Raw genomic sequence first — 14,082 nt, 5'->3', positions numbered from 1 at the left:
AAACCTAAAGCCGTCGAGCACAGAATCCGCATATACCCTACCCACAGGTCCAATTGCGAGCCTTTCATGAGCCAGCCATCGCTGCCGCTCTCATTTGCGACTGCAAGTGGTCCCGCGCTGCGAGAGGTGCTGCCTCGTGCCCCGCAAGTGTGCGTGCGTGCGGTGCCGCACACTCCCTCGGCGCCCAGATGCTCTGCACCGAATCATCACCCCTGCGCCCAACTTGGCTACTTCCTCTGCTAATTTATCTCCTTCTTTACGAGCGATTTTGGAAGCATCCGAGCTTTAGCATTTTTATTAAGCACACAATTATTGCTACTGCCTTTATTACCTTCTTCCTGCCTTTGTCTGCTGCCAGTTGCCACCAACCAAGTAGAGAGGGAAAATAAATCTTGGGAAGGTGAAATCCCTGCTAGATTTGTCGAGCCGCCGCTTTTGTTTCCACCCAGATTGCACTGAGATTAGCCGTGGTTCCTCCCTTCTTTTGCACCGCCGGGTCGAGTTTGCATTGCCAGGGAGGAGGTTCTTTTCCGCTGCTACGACCGTAGGATCGGCGTAAAACCCCCACCTTTGGATCAGCCTCGGTATGGTTCTGCCTCCTTACTCCTTCCTCCTCCAAAAGAAAGCTGCAAGCTTTGGCTATTTCCGCCTTTCCGGCCCAGAAATCGCGCCAGGAAACTCCACAAAAACGTGCAGCGCTTTTTGGCTGGCATCTCAAGGTTTGGTGAGGTTTTGAAGCGCAGTTCTTGTGAATAGAATACTGCAAGGGGTTGGAAACTTGGATTCAGCCTGGGGGTGTGTGTTTCTCGCCGGAGATGGAGGGGAATTTGCCACCAAGAACCCTGATCCCGGGATCCCCCTTCGATTTGGAGGCGTCGATGCAGCACCCACACCGGCAGCCGTTCCACTTCGCCCAGCCACAGGTTCCACGGCAGGGCGTGTTCGCTGTCCCCGCCACGAATCCGTTGCAGGATTTGGGCAATGTGGTGAAGACCTCCCTGAGCGACGAGGAGGACGCCGACGACTGCCACTACGACCGTGGCAAGGGGGCGGCGGCGGCGGCGGCGGCCTCCCAGTGGCACCGGGTGAAGTGGACCAGCGACATGGTCAAGCTGCTCGTGTCGGCCGTGTCGTACATCGACGAGGACGTCGACATGGACCACGACACCACCAGTGGGAGGAAGAGGCACGCCATGCTCAAGAGGAAGGGTAAGTGGAAGCTGGTCTCCTCGGCGATGAACGAGAGGGGTTTCGCGGTGTCGCCACAGCAGTGCGAGGACAAGTTCAATGACCTTAACAAGAGGTACAAGAGGTTGACTGAGATTCTTGGCCGGGGAACAGCTTGTCAGATCGTCGAGAACCCGGCCCTTCTTGAACAGGTGAGGCTGTCTGGAAAGCTCAAGGAGGAGGCTAAGAAACATCTGAGCTCCAAGCATCTGCACTATGAGGAGATGTGCTCATACCACAACCAGAACCGGTTGTGCCTACTTGATGATCCGGTTCTTCAGAAGTCACTGCGTTTGGCACTGAGGAGTCGAGATGATCATGGAAAGAAGAGCTCATTTGGTTATGATGATGAGGATGATCAGATGCTGTTTTCTGATGTTGACGATGAAGACGACGAGTTCAATGATGATCTAGAGGTCAGTGCTGAAGATTGTCATCACAGAGTTCATGGCACCAAGAAGCTGAAGCATGATCATGAGGAGACACATTGTGGGTCTCATCTGTCAGAAGTTGCTACCATTGACATGAATAGAATGTTATCTGAGGGATCTGGTGGTCCAGCTGCTGAGAAGAATCCAAGTGGTATGCATTCAATTCAAATCGAGAAACAGCGTCTCAAGATAAAAGCTCAGATGCTGAAAATTGAGCAGCGGCATTTCAAGTGGCTGAGGTTCAGCAAGGAGAAGGACATGGAGTTGCAGAAGATGAGGCTGGAAAATGAAAAGATGGTGCTGGAAAATGAGCGATTGGAGCTGGAGCTGAAGCTTAAAGAAATAGAGATGGGTGTCAAACCAAAGAGGATTTAGTGATTGCAGGATGCAAATGGTAGAACTAGAAACTCTAGAGTTTCTGGTAATCCTTTTGTTTTTCGCAGTAGCTTACATATTAGGACTTACATAAAGTTTCATCTCAGCTAACTGCATATCGGTTAAGTGAATTGCTGTTCCTGTCGTTAAGTGTCTACAGTTAGTACTTAGTATAGTTTGACATCTGAATATGGTACTTAATGTTATCATTACTTACATTTCTTATCTATATGCAACTGGTTGTGTGTTAGTGTGTTGCAATTGACCTCTGAGTGTATTTTCTCTTTTGTTTGCTACTGCTGTCATTCTAATGATGTCTCTGCAATTATCGGGGATCTGTTCTCGCCAATACTTCTGGTGTGCAGTAACATATTGAGGCATTGACTCAGTTTGCTGGTGGAATATCATCGCTGAAGAGTCGTTTTTCTGGTTGATTTGATCCAAGGTAGTGCATAGTTTCAGAAATGGTCTTTTTTTTTCAGTGATGTTTATGATAGAATCAGTTGGACTCGCCAGTCTTATACCAATTGTCTATTCTGGACTAACATTGTTGTGGACGCATTTGTCGGCAAGACCTACGCACAGAGGAAGAAGCAACAGACGGCGTCCGCAACGTAAAGTCGGCCAAAGCGAGTTTGAGTTGGTTTCAGTTGAAGTTAGATTGAGTTAGTTCAAGTTAAGATTGAGTTGAGATTCTTAGCTATTTGTTAGGAGATTCATTTGAGTTTTTTAGCTTAGTTGTTTGGGCCGCCTCTATATAAAGAGCACGGTATAACTCTTAAGATCAACAAGGTATTTATTTAGACATCTAAATCGGTTGTTGAGAGCCTCGACTCGAGAGCAAACATGCCACCACCTCCTTGTCCCTGCCTCTCACCGAATTAGCCATATCATCTCTGGTATCAGAGACTTCTTCGATCATGGGCGACACCGTCTCCTCGTTTGACTTCAAGGTCGTTGTCGAGTAGATCCTCAAGGAGATCACCACGGTCACGAACGAAGTGACCATCATCCGTGACGAGATGGCCACCATTAAAGGCGACCAGAGCCGCCTCTATGTGGCTGTTAATCGACTCCAGTCGTAGTCGCTAGAGGGCGCCAGCGGCAAACTGAAGGTAGACTCCAGCTCGTCCATGCATCAGGCTCTCGGCGGCATGAACTCTACGTCGACGCCCACGATGCACAAGCTTTGCTTCCCGTCTTACGACGGCACATACGATCCAATCTCCTGGTTGCACAAATGTGAACAGTTCTTTTGTTCTCAACGCACGCCGGAGGAGGATAAAGTCTGGATGGCATTGTTCTACATGTTCGGGCGGCGCAACAATGGTACTACCGCCTTGAATGTAATCGCAGCGTGCTGACATGGCCACAATTTGTGGATTTCATCAACTTGCGTTTCAGCCCTCCAGTTTGGAGCAATCCTCGGCGAGCTCACCCACCTGCGCCGCACAGGCACGGTGGCAGAGTATCAGGACCAATTCCTAATGCTTTTGGCGCGCTGCGAGAATGTGACCGAGCGTCAACAGATCGACATCTTCACCACCGGTCTTAGAAATCCTCTCCGCGTCGACATCGAGATGCAACGCTCGGACACCCTCGAGGATGCCATGGGCATGGCGAGAGCCTTCGAGCGCTGTTTGCAGATCGACGGTGACGATCAATGTTCCGGGTTCCGCGCGCCGCCATGCTCTACATCGACACCACGTCCTTAGGCATTGGCATCCGTGACCGCGCTGAGGACAACACCAATGACATCTATGTCCGGCATCGCCCCTTCTACGACCTCCACGTCGACCCGCACGACACTGACACCAGGGGCACGTTTCACACGCCTGTTCCAGGCCGAGATGGCCGAACGTCGAATGCAGGGTTTGTGCTTCAATTTCCCAGAGAAATTCTCCAGGGAGCACATGAAGCATTGCACAATGAAGGGGATCTACCTGATGGAAATTGACGGCGAGGCGACCGCGGACGACAACGACACCTCTAACATCGACGTCGAGATCTCCCTCCATGCCCTCACTAGGATCAAGATAGGGCATACCATGCACCTATCCACCACTGTCGCCGCTGCACTGCTGAGAGCATTGGTGGACTCCAGGTCCACGCATTCATTCATCGTCACTGGCACGGCCGAACGCCTCAGCCTCATTCCAGAGTCGCGGCCTGGCCTGTCCGTGGGCGTTGCCAATGGCGAGCGCGTGCCATCCTCAGGTGTCTGCAAGGCTGTCAATGTCACCATTGGCCAAGAGGTGTTCTCCATCGATTTATATGTGATCCCACTAGATGGCTACAAGCTCGTATTGGGCTGCCAGTGGTTGAGAACGTTAGGCCAAATCCTCTGGGATTTCGAATGACTATCGATGCTATTCTGGTGCAACGATCATCGCGTCAGGTGGTTCGGCATGGACGCGAGTCCAACGCCCACGCTGGCAGCCCTGGCGGAGCGTGATTTGCTCGCACTGCTTCTAGCTTAGTTCAGAAACATCTTCGAGACTCCCGTCGGCCTTCCTCCGCAACACCACTTCGACCACCGCATCCATCTGCTCCTCGGCTCGGCACCGGTGGCGGTTCGTCCCTACCGCTACCCTTAGCAGCTCAAGGACGAAATTGAGCGTCAGTGTGAGGACATGCTTCAGCAAGGCATCATCAGAACCATTACATCGACGTTCTTGTCGCCGGTGCTGCTGGTGCGCAAGCGGGATGGGACATGGCATTTCTGCGTCGATTATAGAACCTTGAACGCCAAGACGGTCAAGGACAAATTTCCGATTCCCGTCGTCGACGAGCTCAAGGGCGCTGTCTTCTTCACCAAGCTCGACCTGCGGAGCGGCTACCACCAAGTGTGGATGCACCCCGACGACATCGAGAAAACGGCGTTTCGTACCCACCACGACCATTTCGAGTTCCTGGTGATGTCGTTCGGCCTCACCAATGTGCCATCCACGTTCCAAGCTCTAATGAACGAGGTTCTACCCCATTTCTTCACCGCTTTGTATTGGTTTTCTTTGACGACATATTGATATACAACAAGTCATGGTTGGAGCATCTCCAGCACGTCCGTGCGGTGTTCACGGTCTTGTGCGCTCACCACCTAGTCCTGAAGTGCTCCAAGTGCCTCTTCGGAGAGCATAGTGTAGCATATCTCGGCCATGTGATCACTGGCGATGGTGTGGCCATGGACCAGGCCAAGATCGAGGCAGTTCAGGCGTGGCCGCTGCCGCGAACACTCAAGGCGCTACGTGGGTTTCTCGGGTTAATCGGGTATTATCGCAAATTCATCAACAACTACAGCATGATCGCGACACCATTGATGGCCCTCTTGAAGAAAGAGGCATTCCGATGGAATCAGGTTGCCACCGACGCCTTCATCGACCTCAAAACAGCGCTCACCACCGACCCCGTCCTCCAACTCCTAGACTTCAACAAGGAATTCGTTGTCGACTGCGACGCCTTCGGCTCTGGCTTCGGCCCGGTTCTGCACCAAGGCCACGGTCCCATCGCTTTCTTCAGCAGGGTGGTGGCGCCGCAACACACCAAGCTGGCCACATATGAGCGCGAAATCATCTAGCTTGTGTAGGCGGTGCGCCATTGGCATCCATACTTGTGGGCGCACGACTTTACCATCCACATCGACCACTGCAGCTTGAAGTACCTCCTTGACCAGCGCCTCTCCACCATTCAGTAGCACCCATGGATGAGCAAGTTGTTCGGGTACACCTTCAAGGTTGTGTTCGGCTGGTTGCCAGAATGCGGAGGCGGACGCTCTGTCCCGCCGCGACGAAGAAATGACGACCACACGAGCGCATGCAATCTCGCACCCCAAGTTCGCCCTCTTTGATGAGCTCCGGCGCGAGGCAGAGTCTTTGCGGGAAGTCATCGCTAAGCACCACGACATCACCGAGGGCATCGCGGGAGCGACGTGGACTCTAGTGGACGGATTTGTTCTGCACCGTGACTGTATCTTTGTCCCAGAGTCATCCACGCTGTGGCCGCAGATTCTGGAGACGGCGCATGGCACCAGGCATGAGGGCATCCAAAAGACGCTCCATCGCCTTCGAGCTTCCTTTTACAACCCGCATGCCAATTGGTTCGTTCGTGGCTTCGTGCAAGGATGCTCGGTGTGTCAACGCAACAAGACCGAGCACCTCCATCCAGCAGGTCTGCTACAACCGCTGGACTGTCATGTCCCAAATTCCGTAATCGCGTGATTAAACATAATCATGCGTCATTAGCATCATAATTAAATTTGTGGTAAATTATGTTGGCACACTAGAGCAATTTGTTTCGAGTTAATCGAATGAGAGAAAGAAATTCAGGAGAAGAAAGAATAGAAATCGCAGTTAAAATGGACTCTTTCTGTAGCATGTGGGCCCCACATTTGGGCCAACCACCCCTTGGGTAGCACCGCTTGCCCCTCCCTCAGCTCACTCTCTCCCTCACCGTGCTCCCCACCAGCCACAACAGCAGGGAGCTCTCCCTCTCACTCTCTCTCAAGCTTCATCTCTCTTTCTCCCCCAAAATCCGACCTCAAGACTTGGAATCGAGGTATGCATGTGGTACTCACGCGTTCCTTAGCTCCTAAGCTTCTCATCCATGCAATTCATTTTTATTTTTTGGAAGATTTGAGCCGGTTTTGACTCGTTTTGGTGTTTAGGGTTGAAACAAGAGGAACACCGGATTTCTTCCCCTCTCGAGCGTTTCACTCCATTTCCTTCATCACCCGACGGTCCTCAACTTCCACAAGCACCGTGGGTAAGTCCCTTATGCTTCCCTCGGCATGAATTCGTGATTTGGTTGGTTGATTTCGTGATAGAGTGAAGTTCATAAGTTTTTGAGGTTTTGAACCGAATTAAAGGATTTGGGGAGATTTGAGTTAGGAATCATGTTGCTAGGTTCATGAGTGAATTCTATACTCTTTAAAATATCTCAAACATGTCTCTCTATGGATTGGAGAAGCTCGCAAATTAAATTGACTATTTTCCCCTACGAAGAATAGTTGTTCTGGAAAGTTCGGAGACTCCGGAAATTTTTTCGGAGACTTCGCAAAAATTCGCGGAGGCTCTGCAGTTAGTGTTCATCAAGCGAGTTGAGGCTTGTAAAATTCATAGTAAATTATCCGTAGCTCCAAAAATTATGAAACCAATTTTTTTGTTTCATAATAACCTCCTCTACCTATTAAAAATGTCCTCAGCCATTAAATGATTAATTAACATTTTGATATGAAATAATTAGGTTAAGACTTCATTAATTCACTGTTAATTTTTTGCAAGTTCAAAATTGGTGAATTCAATTTTGCTAGTCTTCTTATCACTTGTTCTAGCTAAGAGAAAGGTTTTCATGCATTATAACACATAATTTTATGGCATTTCATCACATGCTTATTGCGGGTGTATTATTTTCTTTAGTGATCATCGTACCAGAGAGTGACGGGTTTCCGCGGGAAGGTTTTGTGGTTGTTCTTGTTTTGAAGAAGAGAAACAAGCAAGCATCTAAACATACTCTACCTATTACTTTGGATCTCGTATGATATAATTTGGTAAATTATACCGTATGTATGTTTGCATAGTTAGAGTTCCAGAGTCGGGTGATATGAGTAGAACCTATGTTGATTTGCATTGCCTCTACCTTGAATTATTGTTGATCTATATTGTCGGAGAGTGAACTCCTGTCGCAGGGATCCCGAGAGACCCCCTTTTTAGAGATTCGGCCGGGGGATGATCCTGGAAAAGCTTGTGTGGGAAATAATCGGGAACGGAAATAAATGCGATGGCTGGTGGGAGACGATCACCCTAATGCAAGGAAAAGTGGGTACGCCGGGTTTTAGACAGGTTCGGGCCGCACGGAGGCGTAACACCCTACTCCTGTATGAGCGCTATATTTATCCTTGAAGGGGATTCTTCAAGGAGATATCTGGTTCTAAGGGGAGAACTGTTTACAAAGAGCTTGAGGCTCTTCTGTTCTAGCTTAACTTGAGCTGGTTCGAGTGTCTGTCGATCTATCTTTGGCCTGGTTCGCCGGAGATTGTTGGTTGTCTGGTCTCTTGGTCGTCTTGTGGTCGGGGGCTCTTTTGCTCTCTCCTTTTAGTGTTCTCCATCCTTTCCTTTTATAGGCGCGCCGACCTCAACATATCCTGAATGGGAAAGAGGGGACGCGAATGCCAAGGTGCCACGGAGAAGGGCGTAATCATTTCATCTTGGCGAAGTGACAGGGGCGGTGGAGAAATGCGGCGCGCATTCGACCACCAGCCGCTGCGGAAGCCTCGGGGCGCCCTAAAAGGGGCCCACCGGGCAGCCTCAGAGGTGCCCAGTGCGCCCACCCTGTCTTGTTCTTCTGCCAGGGCAGGGTGGCAGGCGGAGCGCTTCGATTCTGGCAACGTTATCCCGAGGCACCTGGATGAAACGGGACGGGACCCGTGCATTTAATGGACCCACGGCCCCCTGCCAGTGCATGGCAGGGTCTGACACTGGGGCGTGGGCAGCTGAGAATGTCAGGATGTCAGGATGTCAGACCGCGCGTGCCTATTAAATGCGGCATTGGGGGTTTGACCGGATGACACCCTGACGACGGGACCCTTCGGGCCGTTGAATGATCTTGCGCGAACCTTCGGGGAACCGAGTCCTCGGGGGCTGCCACGTGCAGCCCCGAGCACTCTCTCCCGAGCACTTCGGTGGGACCTTCGGGGCACCGAGTCCTCGGGGGCTGCCACGTGCAGCCCCGAGCACTCTCTCCCGAGCACTTCGGTGGGACCTTCGGGGCACCGAGTCCTCGGGGGCTGCCACGTGCAGCTCCGAGCACTCTCTCCCGAGCACTTCGGTGGGACCTTCGGGGCACCGAGTCCTCGGGGGCTGCCACGTGCAGCCCCGAGCACTCTCTCCCGAGCACTTTCTTCTAGGTATTTGGGCTCTGTGGATCATCGGGGAACTAGGGTGCTCGGGAACCAGAAGCGGCGGCCCCGAGCACCTTCTCCCGGGACTTAGCTTTTACCTACCTTGCAGGGTGGTGACATGTGGTGGATGGCCGGCCTGGCCTCGGGACTTAGGGACCCCTGGTTCTAAATACACCGACAGTAGCCCCCGGGCCCGTTGGTAGTCGATGGGACGGAGACTGCGAATGGGCCCTTCGTCGCGACCGAGGCCAAGGCTGGCGCGGACGCCATGTGGCAAGCTTTCGAGGGGTGGCCCTTGCGGACCTAGACCTCAAGTATGTTCCAACGGGAAAATGAGTGGACGCGTGTCCACACAACTTCCGAAGGGTATGATAACCATACGGGCGGCACGCGCGGTTGCCGTGCAGATTGAGGAAAATACGCCTGGCAATCGCTGACATCGCGCGATCGGCGGGAGATTCGCCTGACAGTTGCGCCGATCGAGGCGACGCTTCGCCGAGCGAACCGTTCGGGCGGTAGTTTTCGAATTTTGAGATATAAAAGGGGGAACGGATCGGTCCGTTCCCCTTTTTACGCTCTCTTGCACTTGCCTTCTTCGTGCTCCGAAGCCCTCAGGAAACTCCCAGGCGACCGGAGCATTCTCCCTTCTCTCTCTTTTCACCACCAAAAAACATCCCCCATTTTGCCGAGATGACGAGGGTTGGAGGAGGACGACGGGACAAAACTTCGGACAGCATCTTGCCGGAGGGTCAGGAGGGTGCTGTGGCGGTGAGGCCGGCGACTCTGATGCCGGCGACGACCGTCCCTGGGCGGACCGTCCTCTTCACCTCCTTCGTGGCAGCGGGGTTGGTGCCGCCGTTCTCCGCCTTCTTTCTGCAAGTGCTGGAGACGTACGGCATTGAACTGGTGCATCTAAGCCCCAATTCCGTCGTGGCGTTGGCGGTCTTCGCGCATCTCTGCGAAATGTTCGTGGGGGTGATGCCGTCGGCGACGCTGCTTCGCCACTTCTTCGTCCTTCGGCCGGTGGGGAAGAAGAGGGGGCACTCCACGGCGGACGTCGCGGGGTGCTGCAACCTTCGGCTCCGGGAAGGCCTGGGGGACCATTACATTCCGCAGGTGATGCGCAGCAAATGGGAGGAATGGCGACGGGACTGGTTCTTCGTCGACATCGACCCCCACGAGCGCCTCGAATTGCCAGAGAAGGCGGCGGAACCTCGGCGATCAACGTGGGAGGCACCGCCACCAGAAGATGCGAGACTGAAGCCGGTGCTGGAGCGCATTCTGGAACTGCGCGAGGGCGGGCTGACCTCAGTCATGGTGGTGGCGGATTTTCTGCGTCGTCGGTTGGCGCCTCTGCGAGAACGGGCCCGGCCGAGCTGGTTCTACACCGGGCCGGAGGACATCACCAGGACCCAGATTAGCGCGAGCTGGGATCTGGGGGCGGCGGAACTGCGGGGGATGACAAGGGTGATCACCGGAACGGAGGATATGAGCCGGGCGGAACTCCCGTGGCCGGAGATGGCGCTCTGTGCCAACCCCAGCCGGGTGGCCATTATGGTGGGGCTGCCGGAGTTCGATGCCCAGGGGCCCGTGGACCGGCCAAGAAGCCGGAGTCCTGAGGCCTCCGAACTCCCCGGGCTGGAGGAACTACTTGGCGATGAGGTCGCTGGTAGCTCGGCGCAGGTTGGTGAAGGGGTCGCCGCAAGCGGCAGCCGCCGTACCAGAGAGGAGGGCGCCGCTGAAGTTGTTGCGAAGTTGGCGCCGGGAGATCGGGGAAAGCGTCCCCGGGCCTTGATCCTAGTGCCGGATTCTCCGCCGTCGCCGACGGCAGCGGCGGCATTTCCGGTGCTGGAGCCGCGCCTGGTGCGGATGGGGCCCGCATCGGATCTTGGTGCCCGGGAGGATTCGGTGGCCCAGCAGGAGGATGTGTTGGCCCGGCGGGAGAATGAGTTGAGTTGCCGAGAAGGCGAGCTGAGTCGCCGAGAGGGCGAAGTTGCTGCTGCGACGGCTGCCGCGGCTACCAGGGCGGAGGAGAATGCGAAGCACGAGGCGGAACTGGCCGAGCGCGAACGCGCCTTGTCCGAGATGGTGGCCAAGATGAAGCAGGCTACCGTCCCCACCGTGGCTGGCGGTGCTCCCGGTCCGGCCGGGGACCAGGGACTCGAGGCACAGCTGCGGGCCGCCAAGGAGAAAATCGAGACTGCCTTTGTCTCGCGGGTCAACCTCGAGCATATGCTGGAGGACATACTCCGGCGGATGCGACGGGCAGTGGAGAAGGGTGGTCTTGGACGGCTTGTCGACGACAAGAAGGGCGACGGCCCCGCACGACAAGTGTTGGGGCTGCAGCAGGTCTGCGAGCGCCTCGAGACCCTGCCCTGGGCAGTCCAGGAACTTGCCGCCCGGGAGGGACGTGGCTTGGCACGTGCCGTGGCCGAGCACGTCCTGGCCTGCTACCGAAGCAGGGACCCGAACTTCCCACTGGAGCCGGCACGGGAGGGAGTGGTCGAGGCTGAGGGGGAGGTCGCCCGGGCAGCGGTCCGGAGCACCGCCGCTGAGGTGGCGGCCGGCTTCAGGCGAGAGGTGCCACCGTCGCCAGCCCCCGGGGATGACTCAGAGGATTCAGCCGACGCTTCTGCCGCCGACTAGATCTTTTGTAGCCTCTTTCCTTTTGTTTGTAGATGTAGGAGTGAACCCTTAGAAAATGCCTTGGGAGTATCCTGTGAATATTAAATGGCTGTTTTTCCCTGGGCTCGCAACTCCAATTTCTCTATGTGTTCGATGCTTCTTCCGATGTTTTACTTCGAAGTCCCGGGGAGTACTCAGTCGGGCCGTTCCCGACCTTCCCGTCCCCGAGGATGAAGTTGTCTTTGATCGCTGCTACTGGCACAGTCGGCCTTCAAGCTCTCACGAATCCGTATTGCCTAAGTTAAGAACAAAGACAGAGACTTCCTTGTCCGGGAGATGGATTGATCCCGCGCGGAACACGCCGTGCCTGATGAACACTTTTTCACTTTGCGACCACTCAGTTAGTAGAAGGGAGACGCGTGCGGGCGAGAATGTGACCAAGAGCCCTCGCGGTCCGGTGGTGCCCGGGCTTTAAACGGGCCAGGCCGAGCACTGACAGCCCGCCCCCGAGACCTGAGCTCCGGACTACCCGAGTAGCTCGAGCGATAGGATTACCCAGGGCACCCGAGGACTCGGTAGTGCTCGGGGTCCTTAAAAGCGGACCGAACACCACGACCACCACGAAGGGCTTCGGTCAGACGTTATCGCGAGCACGCTACTCTTTTCTGCAAACCGTTCTGTCGTTCTGGGAAAAAATAGTCACGCGGCAGGGTTTTGCGTGCGAGGAGGCCACCTCGCCGAACAGATTAAACTGCGAGAGCCCCCGAGAGTGACTCGAGGACATAAATTTACTTAAAGCAGACTTGTCTGAATATAACCACTCACCGGACAGCTGTCGGCCTTCCAGCTCATCGATCCAGGAGGGATGTGCTTCTGAGCTCGGGTGCCCGGGGACTCGATTCTTTCAACGGAGTGCCCGAGTGCCCAGAGGCATACGAGGCCCCTAGGGTCGGGTGATCTCGACCACCCGAGCCTAAGTGGTAGGACCACCCGAGGACCCTTGGGGCCGACCAAAGGTCGGGGCATTAAAGCCCTCGCGGCCGAGCTGCTTGCGATCGCCAGCCTGTGACTTAAGAGAAAAAAATAGGATTTCTTTGTCTGGTGCGCTCTGCCAGTGCGGTACTTGTTATAGATTGCTCTCGTTTTCGACCCGAGACCTCTCGAACACCCAAACCGGCGGACAAGAGCGGGCAGAGGCATAACCCAGAGGTCCTATGGTTTGGTGGCGCCCGGGTATGACAGACCAGACCGAGCACCGACAGCTCGCTCCGGGGGCCCGAGCTCCGGACTACTCGAGCAGCTCGAGCGATAGGATTACCCGGAGCACCCCGAATCTCGGTAGTGCCCGGGAGCCTGTCATGACACCGAACACCACAGCCTACCATGGCGGACGTAAGTCAGCGGCGACTGCTCGTATGCATACCGATCGGGATTCTTTTGTCAGCCGGGAAAAAAAAAGAGAGAGCGAACTTTTTCTCGCACAACCGAGCTCCTCACCAGACAGATTAAACATACGGAATCCAGAAAAAGTATTTTGACATAGCGATTGCTTATTGAAAAACTTAATGTACAATATTTACAAGGTTGGGCGACAGCGACTTACCCCACGGGGCGAAGCCTTCATACTGCTCGGGCAGGGAGAAGCCCCCGGCCTTACTAACCTGAACCGCGAACACGACAATCTACGGGTAGAAGCGTCGAAGATGCTCAATGTTCCACGGATTCGGGAGTGGATGTCCTTCTTCCGTCGCCAACCTGAAAGAACCTGCCCGGGGGACCGCGATCACGGTGAAGGGACCTTCCCATACAGGGGACAACTTATTCATTCCTTCGCGCGACTGGATGCGTCGGAGAACTAGGTCCCCCACCTCGAGAGACCGGGCCCGGACATGGCGCAGATGATAACGCCGCAGACTCTGCTGGTACCGAGCCGCTCGGACAGCAGCAAGCCGTCGGCGCTCTTCCAGGTAATCCACGTCGTCGCGCCTTTGATGCTCCTGCTCACCCTCAGAGTATGCATGCACTCGAGGGGAGCCCAGAGTGAGCTCGGAGGGGAGGACTGCTTCGGCGCCGTAGACGAGGAAGAACGGAGTCTCCCCGGTGGCGCGGCTTGGCGTAGTCCGATTGGCCCATAGCACGGCTGGCAGCTCGTCTACCCATCCCTTTCCGTGCTTAGCGAGTACGGTATAGGTCCGGGTTTTGAGGCCCTTCAGTATCTCCGCATTGGCGCGCTCGACCTGCCCGTTACTCCGGGGATGAGCGACGGAAGCGAAGCAAAGCTTGATGCCGAGATCTTCGCAATAGTCCCCGAACAAGGCACTAGTGAACTGGGTGCCGTTGTCGGTGATGATTCGATTGGGAACACCGAAGCGGCTGGTGATGCCGCGGATAAACTGGAGCGCCGTGTTTTTGGTCACCTTGACGACTGGGACCGCCTCCGGCCACTTAGTGAATTTGTCGATAGCGACATATAGGTATGCATAGCCCCCGACTGCTCGGGGGAACGGACCCAGAATGTCCAAACCCCAGACC

General features: G+C 54.8%; 1 protein-coding gene across 1 annotated transcript; it reads left to right on the top strand.

The window, feature by feature from the left end:
• The first annotated feature begins 600 nt into the window (after positions 1–600).
• Positions 601–2,294, top strand: LOC133922013 (uncharacterized). Its single transcript, XM_062367158.1, has one exon. It carries the CDS (start codon positions 816–818, stop codon positions 2,031–2,033), a length of 1,218 nt encoding a protein of 405 aa, XP_062223142.1. The 5' UTR covers positions 601–815; the 3' UTR covers positions 2,034–2,294.
• The last annotated feature ends 11,788 nt before the right edge of the window (positions 2,295–14,082 follow it).

The sequence above is a fragment of the Phragmites australis genome, chromosome 6 (assembly GCF_958298935.1).
Source record: "Phragmites australis chromosome 6, lpPhrAust1.1, whole genome shotgun sequence".
NCBI classification, from domain to species: Eukaryota; Viridiplantae; Streptophyta; class Magnoliopsida; order Poales; family Poaceae; genus Phragmites; species Phragmites australis.
This window is presented reverse-complemented; position numbering and strand designations above follow the sequence as displayed.